Raw genomic sequence first — 16,117 nt, 5'->3', positions numbered from 1 at the left:
TCGCTCAACTCAACACTCCCCTTAATAATAAATGTCTAAAGCGACTAACTGTAAGTGCATTCAACATTGGAGATATTCACCAAAAAGTGCCAAGAACTCTCGAGTGCATAAAAAATCACAAAATAAGCAAAGAAACCGCTTTTGAGTACTAAAGAGTCAGGAGAGATAGATGAATAGAGGGAAAACACTTTTCATTTAAATTCTGTCCAGTTGGAATAGATTCAGAACAGGGAACCAGGCCAACATATGCTTCTGCAATGAACAGCTGCGGTTGCTTCTCCTTTGTGATCAATGACCTTCATAGTTCCCCGTAGCCTGTGGTTCTCCGGTGGTGACGGTGTCTGGGTGGGTTCTCCGGAGGTGACGGTGTCCGTGTGGGTTCTCCGGTGGTGACGGTGTCTGTGTGGGTTCTCCGGAGGTGATGGTGTCTGTGTGGGTTCTCCGGTGCTGACGGTGTCTCTGTGGGTTCTCCGGTGGTGACGGTGTCAGTGTGGGTTCTCCGGAGGTGACGGTGTCCGTGTGGGTTCTCCGGTGGTGACGGTGTCTGTGTGGGTTCTCCGGAGGTGACGTGTCCGTGTGGGTTCTCCGGTGGTGACGGTGTCTGTGTGGGTTCTCCGGTGGTGACGGTGTCTGTGTGGGTTCTCCGGTGGTGACGGTGTCCGTGTGGGTTCTCCGGTGGTGACGGTGTCTGTGTGGGTTCTCCGGTGGTGACGGTGTCCGTGTGGGTTCTCCGGTGGTGACGGTGTCTGGGTGGGTTCTCCGGTGGTGACGGTGTCTCTGTGGGTTCTCCGGAGGTGACGGTGTCCGTGTGGGTTCTCCGGTGGTGACGGTGTCTGTGTGGGTTCTCCGGAGGTGACGGTGTCTGGGTGGGTTCTCCGGTGGTGACGGTGTCTCTGTGGGTTCTCCGGTGGTGACGGTGTCTGTGTGGGTTCTCCGGTGGTGACGGTGTCAGTGTGCGTTCTCCGGTGGTGACGGTGTCAGTGTGCGTTCTCCTAGGCTGCTGCGGTTCACCCACGGCCCCTCCTTCCCGCCCTTCAAAGTCCCCGATGAAGATGCCAGTCTGATCCCCGCCGAGATGGACAACGACTGCGTGGCTCAGACCTGGTACCGCTTCCTGCACATGCTCAGGTACGCTCACGCCCTCGCCTTGACCCCCTGACCCCACGTTCACGTCCGAGAAGATGTGGCCTCCTCAGGGTCACGGCATCTTCTTGACCTCCTGACCCCATGTTCACGTCTGAGCAGACGTGCCCGTTTGTGTGTCTGCTTCCTCACACTGCGTTTAAACCCTGTCAACATCCGCTGCTATTATCCATGTCTCAGCGATAAGGTGCAAATCGCACCACACTGAGTGTTTTACGGCCGTTTTGGCTCCTGGCTGTGAATCACTAGGCAGTGTGTTTGTACACGCAAATCTTTTTTCAAAAGCGGTCCTTTCCTCCTCCCTTCATCTGGGACCCGCAGACAGTCTGTCTGCGGGGGCTGTGTGATAAGGGGTAGAGCCACTCTACAGAGCTTCATTCACCTCCCTGACGTGATGCAAATGTATGGAAATTACCCAGAAACGTCCCAATAGTGGGTGGCTAGCGCGCCCTTTAGGGGGCGTGCTGCTGCTGTTGATCGTGACATCGGTCTCCTGCACTGCAAAGGACTCCCAACGCACGCACAGGTGGATCTCCTCCGTGTTCGTTTGCATCCCTCGGCCCAGCTGTCCCAGGATGCACCTGGGCTGACCTGAAAAATAGCCCAAAATAGCCCCCACCCCAAAACACCTCCCTCCCGGATAACAACCAAACAAAACAGACACGCCCACACACACACACGCGCGCCCGTCACACTTTGCATGTGTCTCCAATAGCAACCCGGTGGACCTGAGCAACCCGGCCATCGTGAGCACCACGCCCAAGTTCCAGGAGCAGTTCCTGAGCTCCAGCGGCATCCCTCACGAGGTGGTGCTGCTGCCCTGCCTGAAGCAGCTGCCCCAGATCTTCTTCAGAGCCATGCGGGGTGTCAGCCGGCTGGTCGACGCCTTCCTGGGTAAGAGGGGGTCCCGCGGCCTGCACCGTAAGGCGGGGACGGGGACGGGGACGGGGGGGCGTTCAGGAGACGGACCAGGGCGAGTGTTTAAGAGACAGTTGGGATGTAGAGTAGTGTTCAAGAGATGGGCAACATGTAGGGTTTAAGAGACAGTTCACAGGTGGATTTAGAGTAGCGTTCGAGAGACGGCTAACTGTTTGGTTGGACCGTAGTAACAGGTGGATTTAGAGTAGCGTTCGAGAGACGGCTAACCGTTTGGTTGGACCGAAGTAACAGGTGGATTTAGAGTAGCGTTCAAGAGACGACTAACCGTTTGGTTGGACCGTAGTAACAGGTGGATTTAGAGTAGCGTTCGAGAGACGGCTAACCGTTTGGTTGGACCGAAGTAACAGGTGGATTTAGAGTAGCGTTCGAGAGACGGCTAACCGTTTGGTTGGACCGAAGTAACAGGTGGATTTAGAGTAGCGTTCAAGAGACGACTAACCGTTTGGATGGACCATAGTAACAGGTGGATTTAGAGTAGCGTTCAACAGGCGAAGAGTAGTATGTTTATTTCGTCAATCTAAAATAAAATATTTTTTTCTATCTATTTCCTATCTATTTTTGGTTTTAATTTAAAGGTGTTTATTCAAACGCTGTGTGATATGACGGGTAACGTTCAGTAGATTGACTGTTGCTAGTGTTTAAGAGAGAGGAAACTGGTGGATGTAGAGTAGTGTTTAAGAGATGGTACTGGTGGATGTAGAGTAGCGTTCAAGAGCTGAACCAGGGTTGTGTTTAGGACATTGTAGTGGTGGATGTAGAGTAGCGTTCAGGAGATGGGGCGTGGCTAGTGTTTAAGAGACAGTTCACAAGTGGATGTAGAGTAGTGTTCAAGAGACGACTAACCGTTTGGTTGGACCGTAGTAACAGGTGGATTTAGAGTAGCGTTCAAGAGGCGTTGAGTAGTATGTTTATGTACGAGTAGTATGTTTAATCTGCAATAAGTTATATTAAATAGTGTTAATTTAAAGGTATTTATTCAAATAACAGTGTGACACGACGGGGAGCGTTCAAGATGCAAACGTCACCCGCTTGGGTGGGATGCTACCTTTTACCAATGTCGCGTATTAATTTCTCTAATTACAAAATATTTGTTACATACATCTTACTAAATACAGTCCCATGATGGTTCAATACTCACTTCGGTGAGTATGAGATGATGCACAAAACCAACGCTGTGCTTGTGGGGACTAAAGCATGTCTCACATCAGTAGTGGGCCGAAGTGTGAGTGTTCCCTGCTAGTAACGCGTTAGCATGTTGGCATGTACTTCTCTCCCCGACCTCTAGGTGTCTCTGTTGAGCTCAGAGAGCTGAGCAAGAGAGCAAGCTCTTTCAGTCCCGGCCTTCCTCATGGTATAACAACGACGACCACACATTTTGATATGCAAATGTGATTCGGGGTGACTGGGTGGTGATAATGATGATGATGATGATGATGATGACGATGAAGATGGTGGTGAATGAGTGAACGCATGAATCTTTTGTGCTACAGCCGTGTCGATTTTGTTTTTTCACCAACGAGATGATGCATCGACAGCACAAAATATATGGACATCCATCGAATCAAGATGGATTAATAACAGGGATCAAAATCGAACAACCATTGAAGATCTTGTGGGGAAGGTGTGTGATTTGTATTAACAGGATTAACTAACTTTACTACTGTATCAATACCAAAACATTAATTTAACCCAAAGCATTAAATTCTAATGCACAATCTCCTATAGATTATTAACCAAGATTTAGTTTAAATACATTTGACTTTGCTCACTTATCCAAAACATGTTTTTGTGTGTGTGCGAAAAACAGGTACAAAGGTACAGCAAGGTAAAAATACAAACATGAAAGCATTAAAAAAAGAAACCATCATTCCTCCAAAAAACCAATCGATGCGCACCTTTCCTAACACCCGTCTGCGTTCCCCTGTCCCCCTCCCCCCCCCCCCCCCCCGCAGGTATCTCCCGGCCCAGGGCGGACAGCGCCCCGCCCACCCCCGTCAACAGACTGAGCATGTCTCCGCCCCCCTCGGTCAACAACACCACGCCGCCGCACAGCCGCAAGCAGCGACACACGGCCGTCACCAAGACGACCAGCAAGAGCTCCTCCAGTGTAGGTGTCGCGTTGCGTCGCGGTGTAGGGTCTAGCGTGGGCCCGCCGGAGCCCTCTGGTCGGAGGCCGTTCAGGTGGACTCCGGGTGGGGGCGGCGGGGCCAGGGAGCAAGGGTGGAACAAAGGGCGTTCTTTATGAACGGAGGACATGGACGTAAGTGGCCCTCTAGTGGCGGGAGGAAGGGTGTTCTTGATTATGACCTTGGTGGTGGTGGTGGTGCTGCTGTGTTAGCGAGTCGGGTGTGAGCGCGGGAGTTTAGTTCGACTTTTCTACTTCCTCCAGCTGATGTGAAATGGTACGGAATAAATGAGGAACCGTGTGGGATGGAAGATGGGCTTCGTGTTACAGTAAAACAACGTGTTGACACAACAAGCTTCCGTACGGCTCGTCGGACCAGGCGTGAAGGTCGTAATGAGCTCTCTAACGAACCAGTGCGACAGGAAAACATGCCGTGTCGTATGTCAGGCTCATAGACTAGAAATAACCACGTTAAGTGAGAACAGACCCTCAAAAGTGTCACGCTTACGAGGGTCCATCGCCTCCTTAGATTAGCGGCGGATAAACCACAGTAAATAGACGTTATTGGTACTCTACCACACTTTAACAGCCTATAGTGTTGTGTCTCGCCCTCGTTGTAACGGTGCCCTAAATCAAGGAGCCAAAGTAAATCAACCGAGCTCAACTCGTGCACAACAGCCTACTGCTCCTCTCCATTCTGACCGCCCCCACCCTCCCCCTCACTGACCCTCCCCTCTCCATCCTCCCCCCCCCCCCCCCCCCCCCCTTCAGGCCAGCGGGAAGCCAACCAACAAAGCCTCCCAGCAGCAGCAGCAGTCCTCGTCGCCCACCCTGCTGTCCAGCCCCAACCAGACCAGCTGGGAGTCGCGCCCCCTCCCCGCGCCGGCCCGGCCAAGGTCAACAGCATCCTCAACCTGTTCGGCCAGTGGCTGTTCGACGCCGCGCTGGTGCACTGCAAGCTGCACAGCGGCATGAGCCGCGACCCAGCATGACCGGTAAGGAGCCCCGCCCCGGAGCTAGCGTCCCGGCTAGCCCCCCCCCCCCCCACCCGCTGCCCCGGAAGGGAGGATGAAACGAGCCGTCAAGCCGTGCAGTGCTGTCAATCAGGCCGGTTTCCATGGTGATCTGTGTCGCGGAGCCCCCCCCCCCCCCTCGTAGTCCATACAGTGCATTGCGTGGGGTCTGTCTTTAAAAGGTTCCCTATTTGACCCCAGCCTCTCTCTAGAAACATTGCAGGCGGGCGACACCAGCCTGCTGGGATCGGCCCACCCAGTGGCCTCTCCTTACTGGGGCTCCTCTGTGGGCTGCCTGTCCACCAGGCAGCTGGTTGGACACTACCACCTGGGATGTCCCTAGAGGGGGGATCTTATGCAAGCGGCTTCTTGTTGACTCGGCAGCCCCCCTGGTGGTTAATGAGGGGCGCTTTAATCAGGCTTCACGGCCCACCATCAAATGTTTGTTTGACCATTGACCATTTAGCGGTGTGATCAGATTAAATCAAGCTTAATTGTCCAGCCCTTAATCACAGTCGGTCTCAAAGGGCATATGAGGCCATCTATTTATGACAAAATTTAAAAAAATTAAATTAAAACAAGGTGGTTTTCTGAAACGTGAACCTGGTGTCTCTTAAAGGTAGCTCGCTCCCCCTCAGCTCCCCACCCTCACGTCAGCCTCCGTCAGCCTCACTAAGAGGCTGCGGCGGTCCCCTCCAGTTTCATCCTCCCTGACGATAGGTTGTCACGGCGACGTCAGCTGTCTGTGTATTGCATGGGGGGGACGGGTTACGTCATCGTGGTTCACCACGGGTCTCCGTGGCGCTGTGTGTCGGTCCCGTCTGTCGGTCTGTCTGTCTCCCTTCTGTTCTGTGTCTCCTTTTAACTGTTGTTATGGTTGGGCCTTTGGTTTTGGTTCCTCTGTTTCGTTCTCTTTACCTTCCTTGCGTTGTGTGAGTGTGGGGGGGGGGGGGGGGGGGGGGGGGTGGTGGTACCATTAAAACACCATCGTTCCAAACTGCTCGCTCGTCAGACCAGATGAGACGGGTGGCGTTGCATGCATCCCATAATACTCAGTACAGTGTGTACAAACACTTTTTATAATCGCTCTACTCTTTAGATCTAATCAGTTTACTCTTACTTTTTACTGCATCAGGATCTCAATTGTCTTTGCCAACCAAGACCATAGTAAACATTTTAACGTTAATGCCCTGTTTACACCTACCCGATAGTGGGCCCCGATGGTGCCCGATGGCTAAATCAGCAGCTATCGTTATAACATCGGCAAATAGCGTGGTTGCATCGGGAAACACCGTTACTCTTCCCGGGAACATCGTTAGACAACGGGAAGAAACGGGAAGAAATGCTCAATGATCGGGCAACAACGGGCAACATCGGCAAAGAACGAACATGTTTGTTAATTTTGGGTCTATCGGGGTAGAATCGGTTACCAGGTGTTGCTATGGGCTAATCGGCTATAATCGGGAATAGAACGGGAGTATAACGTAAGACATCGCAAATCGTTCGGGAATTTTCCTGGGCACATCGGCTATATTCGTTAATCTTCCGCGCTTTATCGTGTTTTATCGTCTTTATATCGGCAACCTCAACACACGAAAGACCCTCGAGAACCCTCGACAAATAACGATTGTGAGTGACCAGATTGTGTTAAGGAAGACCCTCAATCTGCCACTTGGGTATAAATAGGGGGTGATGGATGGATGTCCTACTTTTATAATTACAGGGTACTTCGCCCATTTAGAACCGGCGTTCTATTATTATAAAATCGCTATTGTAATATAAATAAATATATAAATAAATATCAGTCTAAACCAGTCTCCCCTTTGCCTTCTCCCGAAATGACGCCAAATGACGCCAAACGCGTCATTTGACGTGTTTGGCGTCATTCGAAATGACGTCAAATGACGCCAAACGCACTTCGGGTGTCTTCCCTGGCATACATCGTTATGTTATCGTTATAACATCGGGTATGTGTAAATGCTACCCCGATAAATTGACCCGATCATACATTTTTAGCCTGATGTCACCCGAATCACCCCGACTTCCACATCGGTGGTCCATCGGCCATTAGCGGCCATTAGCGGGATGGTGTAAACGGGGCATGTTTTAATGAGTTTCGCTCAGACGTTTTTAATTCATAATGCTGCGTATTTTATTCTTACTCATTATTTTATTTATCGTTCTGGATAATTATTGCCCAAGCAATAGTTTTTCAACTTTATTAAAACACAAGTACCATTCAGGTGGTATGGAAAATAAAATAAATTGGGCGTAGAGGATGGGCCATCTTCACGCTTCTCTAGTTCTGGACATTCGGACTGTTTGCATGCATGTGTCTGATTGGTGTATCAGTGAAGGGTCGAAGGTCATCCATTGAGGAGAACAAAAAAAAACAACGAATGAACACAATTCATCACTGACATGAATTGACGCCCAAAATATTGGCTCTGCTTTGATTTTCTGTCTCTTCACTATTTCTGTTATCTTACAGCCTCTTTTATCCAAATTCTCCTTTCTTATAAATCCTGTAAGTAGGAGCGGCAGTTCTTTTGACTTTCAGTCAGTTCTTGATCAATTCCTTGCCTTTTCTATTATTTGACCATTTTGTCGCGATCATCTAATGATTTGTCATCCATTCTACTTCCTGTATCCATCCACACGCACACCCGCTACTTCCTGTCATACGCCACAACCGTCCGCATTACGTCAACAACGTCCCAAAGATGGTGGGAGGGTTCTCACCAACACCCTAGCCACATCATCTGACCTCCCCCCCCCCCCCTAACATCATTCTGTCGCCAGTTTGTGACAATGCAGCCTTTTTAATTTCTTATTTCCTTTCTGCCACAACTAATCTTTGATTTGATCCAAGACCATCACCTAACAACTCCCCCTCTCTCTCACTCACCTCCCTCCCCCCCTCACACACGCCTCATCGAGCAAGCTCAGCATTGTTCAGCCAGTTTTTTGTTCCGTGTGATTTGGTTATGTACCGTTAGTTGAGTTCAGTTTGGGAATCCATTGGTTTGGTGCCTCAATGCATGACGTGAATGGTCTGTGGCTTGGCGGTGACCCGCGGAGTCATCCCAGACGCACGGGGCACTGACACAGGGACTTTGCAGCTTGGGGAATGTTTTTCAAAGACGTTTAAACGGATTTAGTTTCACTTTCACTTTCCCATAGTTTTCCCCTCCGTGGGGATAACCACTATACCCGGGTTGGCAGGCATACTTTTGTGGCAAACTCTTTGTGTCAGAAGTCCCTCGTGGTTTGCCTTACTTTATGGCGTGAGTGAGCATTTGTCCTTTAAGTCTCCGTTCTTAACATTTTTTTATGATTTATTAAGTGTCCTGGTCTGTGTTTTGATTTGCACCTTCACGTCGGTTTATTTTCGTCCGCTTGAGTTGTTGTTGTTGTTGTTGTTGTTGTTGTTGGTGTGTGCATACCCCCCAGTATACTTTCCCCCCTCCGTTTGCTTCTTCCATGGTGTGTGCACCTGTCCCACTGTCGTCACCCCCCCCCCCGCCCGGGCCCGCCCCACGCAGGGTCCTCTTGATGTGTGTGTGTCTCTGTGCAGCCATCGCCACCCAGGTGGGCCTGGAGCTGCGGAGGAAGGGGTCCCAGATGTCGGCCGACTCCATGGTGTCCAACCCCATGTTCGACGCCAACGAGTTTCCCGAGAGCTACGAGGCCGGCCGCGCAGAGGCCTGCGGCACGCTCTGCCGCATCTTCTGCAGCAAGAAGACCGGCGAGGAGATCCTGCCCGTCTACCTGTCCAGGTAACCCTAGTATTAGAGCCCCGCCCGTCTACCTGTCCAGGTAACCCTAGTACTAGAGCGCCACCCTTCTACCTGTTTAGGTAATCCTAGTATTAGAGCGCCACCCTTCTAGTACCTGTCCAGGTAACTCCAGCCTTAGAGCCCCGCCCGTCTACCTGTCCAGGTAACCCTAGTATTAGAGCGCCACCCTTCTACCTGTCCAGGTAACCCCAGCCTTAGAGCCCCGCCCGTCTACCTGTCCAGGTAACCCTAGTATTAGAGCGCCACCCTTCTACCTGTCCAGGTAACCCTAGTATTAGAGCGCCACCCTTCTACCTGTCCAGGTAACTCCAGCCTTAGAGCCCCGCCCGTCTACCTGTCCAGGTAACCCTAGTATTAGAGCGCCACCCTTCTACCTGTCCAGGTAACCCTAGTATTAGAGCGCCACCCTTCTACCTGTCCAGGTAACCCTAGTACTAGAGCGCCACCCTTCTAGTACCTGTCCAGGTAACTCCAGCATCAAGGGACACCATGATTGGTCCTAAAGGGGATGTAGTGGATTGGGGTTCTGTTTGTCCCTACCGCCTATCTGTAGCATCAGGGAATAGACTGGGGCAGGATGGGGTAGATGAGACAGCAGGATGCTGGTTTGAACCCCTGTGTCAGCAGTCTACCTGTAAGCATCCTTGAGTTTTCTCCCATGTGTATATAAAAAAAATCCCTACAAGATGCTTATATATAATATTAAGGATAAAAGGTTAGAAGCCCCTCTATGTATAAATGACTCGATGGTACATGATGGACCAATCACTGGCAGTGCTGAACAGCCTCTCTCGCTCCGCCCTGTGGGTTGCAGGTTCTACATGGTCCTCATCCAGGGCCTCCAGATCTCTGACTTCATCTGCCGGCCGGTGCTGGCCTCCATCATCCTCAACTCCTCCGCCCTCTTCTGCTCCGACCTGAAGGGCATCAACGTGGTGGTGCCCTACTTCATAGCCGCGCTGGAGACCATACTCCCAGACAGGTGAGGAAGCCCGCCTCGGATGCTCCTCTCTCATTGGCTGAGGAACGGATACTCCTCTTTCATTGGCCGAGGAACGGATACTGGTCTTTCAATGGCTGAGGAACGGATACTCCTCTTTCATTGGCTGATACACGGATAGTCAACTTTCATTGACAGATGATGTAATTTCCATCTCGGTTGCGGAATAATATTACGACGGTTTGACTCCAGAATTTTCCATAGCATTTCCGTCGCCAAACGATGCGATCGTATATTCTGACAAGGTTTCAACACAGGTTGTCAGGGATGCACGTCTTTTAAAGGGGTTGATTTTCCGTTAAATCTTACCCCTTGGTGACATCACAAGTGGGAGTGTCCCCCCCCCCCCAACATGTGTGACAGTTAAAGTCTGGATCTACCCAGCATGCATCTCACCTTCACCTTCCGCCCCGTGCTCCTCAGGGAGCTGTCCAAGTTCAAGATGTACGTGAACCCCACGGAGCTGCGGAGGGCGTCCATCAACATCCTGCTGGCCATGCTGCCCCTGCCCCACCACTTTGGGAACATCAAGTCAGAGGTCGGTACTATAGGCTACTCTGCTATGAGTATACTTTACTCTTACTATACTAAATAAACATCATGTCAGAGGTCGGTACTATAGGCTACTCTGCAATGAGTATGCTTTACTCTTACTATACTAAATAAACATCAAGTCAGAGGTCGGTACTATAGGGTACTCTGCTATGAGTATACTTTACTCTTACTTTTCAAATAAACATCAACTCAGAGGTCGGTACTATAGGGTCCTCTACTATGAGTATACTTTACTCTTACTATACCAGTACTAAATAAACATCAACTCAGAGGTAGGTACTATAGGAAACTAAACTAAAAATATACTTCACTTATACTATACTAGTGGTAAATAATCATACACTGAGGTGATACTATACTATGTAAATACTTTACTAATACAAGATAATATACTGTACTGCCAATACTAAATTAATACTATCCTGCACTAATACTTGACTATACTGCCTCTACTGTACTATACTGCCCTTATAACGTATGCTGGTTCTAAGTCCAACGATCCAAAGCATCAACCGTGCTCTGTGTTGAAGGTTCTGCTGGAGGGGAAGTTCAGCGAGGAGGAAAGCTCCCCTCACGACCAGCCCGTCTCCTTCCTGTCTCTGAGGCTCCGGCTGGTCAACGTCCTGATCGGAGCCCTGCAGACGGAGACCGACCCCACCAACACACAGCTCATTCTGGGTAATGTAGTCCCTACCGACACACAGGTCATTCTGGGTAATGTAGTCCCCACCGACACACGGGTCATTCTGGGTAATGTAGTCCCCACCAACACACAGCTCATTCTGGGTAATGTAGTCCCCACCAACACACAGGTCATTCTGGGTAATGTACTCCCCACCAACACACAGCTCATTCTGGGTAATGTAGTCCCCACCAACACACAGCTCATTCTGGGTAATGTAGTCCCCACCGACACACGGGTCATTCTGGGTAATGTAGTCCCCACCGACACACAGCTCATTCTGGGTAATGTAGTCCCCACCAACACACAGCTCATTCTGGGTAATGTAGTCCCCACCGACACACGGGTCATTCTGGGTAATGTAGTCCCCACCGACACACGGGTCATTCTGGGTAATGTAGTCCCCACCGACACACAGGTCATTCTGGGTAATGTAGTCCCTACCGACACACAGGTCATTCTGGGTAATGTAGTCCCCACCGACACACGGGTCATTCTGGGTAATGTAGTCCCCACCGACACACAGGTCATTCTGGGTAATGTAGTCCCTACCGACACACAGATCATTCTGGGTAATGTAGTCCTCCCCACCAACACACAGCTCATTCTGGCTAATGTAGTCCCCACCGACACACAGGTCATTCTGGGTAATGTAGTCCCCACCGACACACAGCTCATTCTGGGTAATGTAGTCCCCACCGACACACGGGTCATTCTGGGTAATGTAGTCCCTACCGACACACGGGTCATTCTGGGTAATGTAGTGCCCACCGACACACGGGTCATTCTGGGTAATGTAGTCCCTACCGACACACAGGTCATTCTGGGTAATGTAGTCCCCACCGACACGCAGGTCATTCTGGGTAATGTAGTCCCTACCGACACACAGGTCATTCTGGGTAATGCAGTCCCCACCGACACGCATATCATTCTGGGTAATGTAGTCCTGACCAACACACAGATCATTCTGGGTAATGTAGTCCTCCCCACCAACACACAGCTCATTCTGGGTAATGTAGTCCTCCCCACCAACACACCGCTCATTCTGGGTAATGTAGTCCCTACCGACACACAGGTCATTCTGGGTAATGTAGTTCCCACCGACACACGGGTCATTCTGGGTAATGTAGTCCCCACCGACACACAGGTCATTCTGGGTAATGTAGTCCCTACCGACACACAGATCATTCTGGGTAATGTAGTCCTCCCCACCAACACACAGCTCATTCTGGGTAATGTAGTCCCCACCGACACACAGGTCATTCTGGGTAATGTAGTCCCCACCGACACACAGCTCATTCTGGGTAATGTAGTCCCCACCGACACACGGGTCATTCTGGGTAATGTAGTCCCTACCGACACACGGGTCATTCTGGGTAATGTAGTGCCCACCGACACACGGGTCATTCTGGGTAATGTAGTCCCTACCGACACACAGGTCATTCTGGGTAATGTAGTCCCCACCGACACGCAGGTCATTCTGGGTAATGTAGTCCTGACCAACACACAGATCATTCTGGGTAATGTAGTCCCTACCGACACACAGGTCATTCTGGGTAATGCAGTCCCCACCGACACGCATATCATTCTGGGTAATGTAGTCCTGACCAACACACAGATCATTCTGGGTAATGTAGTCCTCCCCACCAACACACAGCTCATTCTGGGTAATGTAGTCCTCCCCACCAACACACCGCTCATTCTGGGTAATGTAGTCCTGACCAACACACAGATCATTCTGGGTAATGTAGTCCTCCCCACCGACACACAGGTCATTCTGGGTAATGTAGTCCCCGCCGACACAGCTTACTCTGTGTAATGTAATGCATACAGAGAGTAATCAAATTCAACTTTTTTTAACGTCAGTTTGTCCCCGATTTCAGGTGCCATGCTGAACATCGTCCAGGATTCAGCGCTGCTGGAGTCCATCGGCACGCAGAATGAAACGGTGAGACTCGCCCCCAACAAATGAAGCCAACCACTGGCCTAAGGAGATGTACCTCCTACCTGCTGCTGCTCCAAGTCTTAACTCATGACCACAAACAAACCTTTATGGCGCGTTTCCACCGGCGGGTGCGGGTCGGTTCGGTATGCAAAAGTGCGGCACGGTTCGCGTTCCCACCGCCCAAAGCGGTGAGGCGTGCTGGGCCGAAGTCGACCGCCGGTTCGAAGCGCGGCATTAGTGTCCATGAACCGAGGTTGTGGGTTTGTTTGTGCGTCGGCCCTTGGGTGTGCAGGGTTGTCGAGACTAAAGGTTTGTTTGTGTGTCGGCCCTTGGGTGTGCAGGGTTGTCGAGACTAAAGGGTTTGTGCGTCGGTCCACGCGTTTCCAGGGTTTGTCGCGACCTGAAGGTCCGTGCGTCTCTCTTTGCGTCTGCAGGGCAGCGTCGACGGCAGCCACTCGGGCTCCAGGAACCAGAGCCACAGCCGCACCAACAGCGGCGTCAGCTTCAACAGCGGGGGCACCGTGGAGCCCACCAGCCCCGACTCTGAGCGCCCGTCCCAGGCCCTGCTGAGAGACTACGGTAGGCAGGCGCCGTCCGCCAGCCGTGGGGTACCCCCCCCTGCTGGGGCTGTACGTCCGCGTCCGTGGGGGCGTTGGAACGGGCTGGTGGCTGGAAGTGGCCGCCTGCTCGGGGAGACTGAGTGGGAGTTAGGCGCTCAGAGTAAATGTGTTACTTTAGATAAGATAAAACGTTATAACCCCCCCCCCCCCCCGGAGGGGAAATTCGTTGGTTACAGCGCAGAAGCAGTGACACAGAATATAATACAATAAATACACAAGGTAGTGTTAAGGAAAACAAAAATAGATGCTTAAGTAAATGCTGGAGTAAGGACAAACAGAACAAAAAGTATAAATTATAAAGTTGACAGTACTTTATTTATTTATTTAAATGTTGTGTATATGCAAATGTTAAAATATTAAAAACACAGAGGCCCTGCACACACCTTATGTCTCCGGAGGGCCGTTTGTTTTACCACAGTAGTCACACTGTTGCAACGGGAACCAAATTATAAATGACACAGCCGTCGTGTCGTTTGACTCCTGAGCTAAATAAGAATTGGATCATTAAATCACTCCTGAAGCTGGCTTTAATATACACGCCACACCTGGTCAGGGTTAGGTCATACAAACCATGTGTCACACGATATAATGTCGGAGTGGACACAAAGGTGATAATGTTCTAGAATCTAGACAGAAGAAGGTAGGTGAGATACTTTGACGTGACGGTATAAAAACAGGAGAGTGTAGACGTAATAGTACCAGCATTACTGCTTTGCACCACACCTTCAGTTCTTAACATAAGTCTCGGCGTTGGACACCACATACATACACCCTTCCGCCTGTAGAAGACAGCCCAACTGATGGAGCATAGCCCCTCTCCTCGTCTCAAACAGACTTTCTGTAAGCTTTCCATGTGGGCTGCGTTGTTGCATGGGTCAGCTGGGCTTGGAGCAGCCATGGGTCGACTGGGAGGCGTGGCCGTCCGATGTTAACCAACATGTGCACTAACATGATGACCGTGTTCTCCTCAGCCAACGTGGTCAAAGTGATCTGGAGGGTTAAGAAACGCTGGGTGAAATGTCTCTGTAGGTCTCGCTGAGGTTCTGCTGTGATGCTGTGTCTTTAGTTTCTGATGTGAAGCTCTAAAGCCGGACATAAGTCTCAGACTTTAAAGCTTCTGTCCTCATCTTCCCAGTCTTTTGTCTTCTCAGTCTTGTGTGCGAACTTTGAGTGCAGTGCCCTTTGTTTTTTTTCTGAAACCTGTTTTTATTGTGAGTGACTTTAACAAACCATAGTATTTTTCGTGTTGCATTGCCTGTCACTTTGGATGGAAGCTCAATTTAAATGTTAATACAAAAAGCCGCAACTCGACAAATATGTCCTCAAGCCCACCCATATATGGACGGCCTGGTCCCACATGAGAGTTTATCGCAGGGGTTTCAAACTTGCATGTATCTTTTTTCCTAATTGCTATTTGACAAATTAGAATTTGCTACAGCTCGTCAAAGCTTTGATTTGACTTTAAAGTATTAAACTCCCACAATACATAAACACATTCTGGAGACTCCAGTGTTCGTTCCATGTCACATACACCCGTGTATATGTACGCTTATGAGGGCTAATGGTAACATGCAACAGACCAGCTCTGTTGCATGCATGAGCATGCTAACAGCAGCCGTGTGTGCGCGGGGTTGGGCTGTTAGCGGTGAGATGCTAACAGCAGCAATGTGATGCTAACGGCAGCAATGTGATGCTAACAGCAGCCATGTGTGCGGGGTTGGGCTGTTAGCAGCGTGATGCTTGCTCCTGTGTGCTCCAGCCTTGGTGTTGTCCTTCATGCTCCTGTCCTCTGCTCCTCCTCTGCTCCTCCTCCACTCCTCTTCTGCTCTCCCCCTGTGTGGTGGCCGGTATTTCGGGTGTGATATGCTTCAGGTGTTTCAGATACGGCCGCTGGCCTGCTGGTGCGCAGCATCCACCTGGTCACCCAGAGACTCAACTCCCAGTGGAATCAGGACATGAGCATCTCACTGGCCGCCCTGGAGCTGCTGGCCGGCCTGGCCAAGGTGAGGCGCCCCCCAGTGGACACCCCTGGTATCACGCCGGGTTCAGGATGTCTCAATGTTGTGTGACATTATCCATCGTGGTTATGTCTGTGAAAGTGAAAGTGAAAGGTGTATGTGATGTATATGGAGGATTATTGCCATTTTCTTTGGGTTCTGAATTTAGTCTCAGATTCCTGACTTTAAACTCAGAGATTAAGATTCAAATCAGAACTCCAAAAAAATAATCACATGTGGACCCAACTTTTGACTCTTGAGCTCCTGTAACAAGATACTTTCCCTCGTGTGGGTTGAA

General features: G+C 50.5%; 1 protein-coding gene across 1 annotated transcript in view; it reads left to right on the top strand.

Annotated features, from left to right (window-relative positions):
- Positions 1-16,117, top strand: part of ralgapb (Ral GTPase activating protein non-catalytic subunit beta) — a 37,124-nt gene that overhangs the window by 5,883 nt on the left and 15,124 nt on the right. The window contains 13 exon segments of the mRNA XM_060053446.1: positions 997-1,128; positions 1,859-2,037; positions 4,035-4,189; positions 4,979-5,099; positions 5,102-5,188; positions 5,191-5,202; positions 8,798-8,999; positions 9,835-10,002; positions 10,444-10,558; positions 11,106-11,253; positions 13,141-13,205; positions 13,637-13,781; positions 15,695-15,825. Coding sequence (XP_059909429.1) covers positions 997-1,128; positions 1,859-2,037; positions 4,035-4,189; positions 4,979-5,099; positions 5,102-5,188; positions 5,191-5,202; positions 8,798-8,999; positions 9,835-10,002; positions 10,444-10,558; positions 11,106-11,253; positions 13,141-13,205; positions 13,637-13,781; positions 15,695-15,825 — 1,660 coding nt within the window.

Source organism: Gadus macrocephalus, chromosome 1, assembly GCF_031168955.1.
Source record: "Gadus macrocephalus chromosome 1, ASM3116895v1".
In the NCBI taxonomy this organism is placed as follows: Eukaryota; Metazoa; Chordata; class Actinopteri; order Gadiformes; family Gadidae; genus Gadus; species Gadus macrocephalus.
Note: the sequence above shows the minus strand (reverse complement) of the source record. Positions and strands in the feature narration are given on the sequence as shown.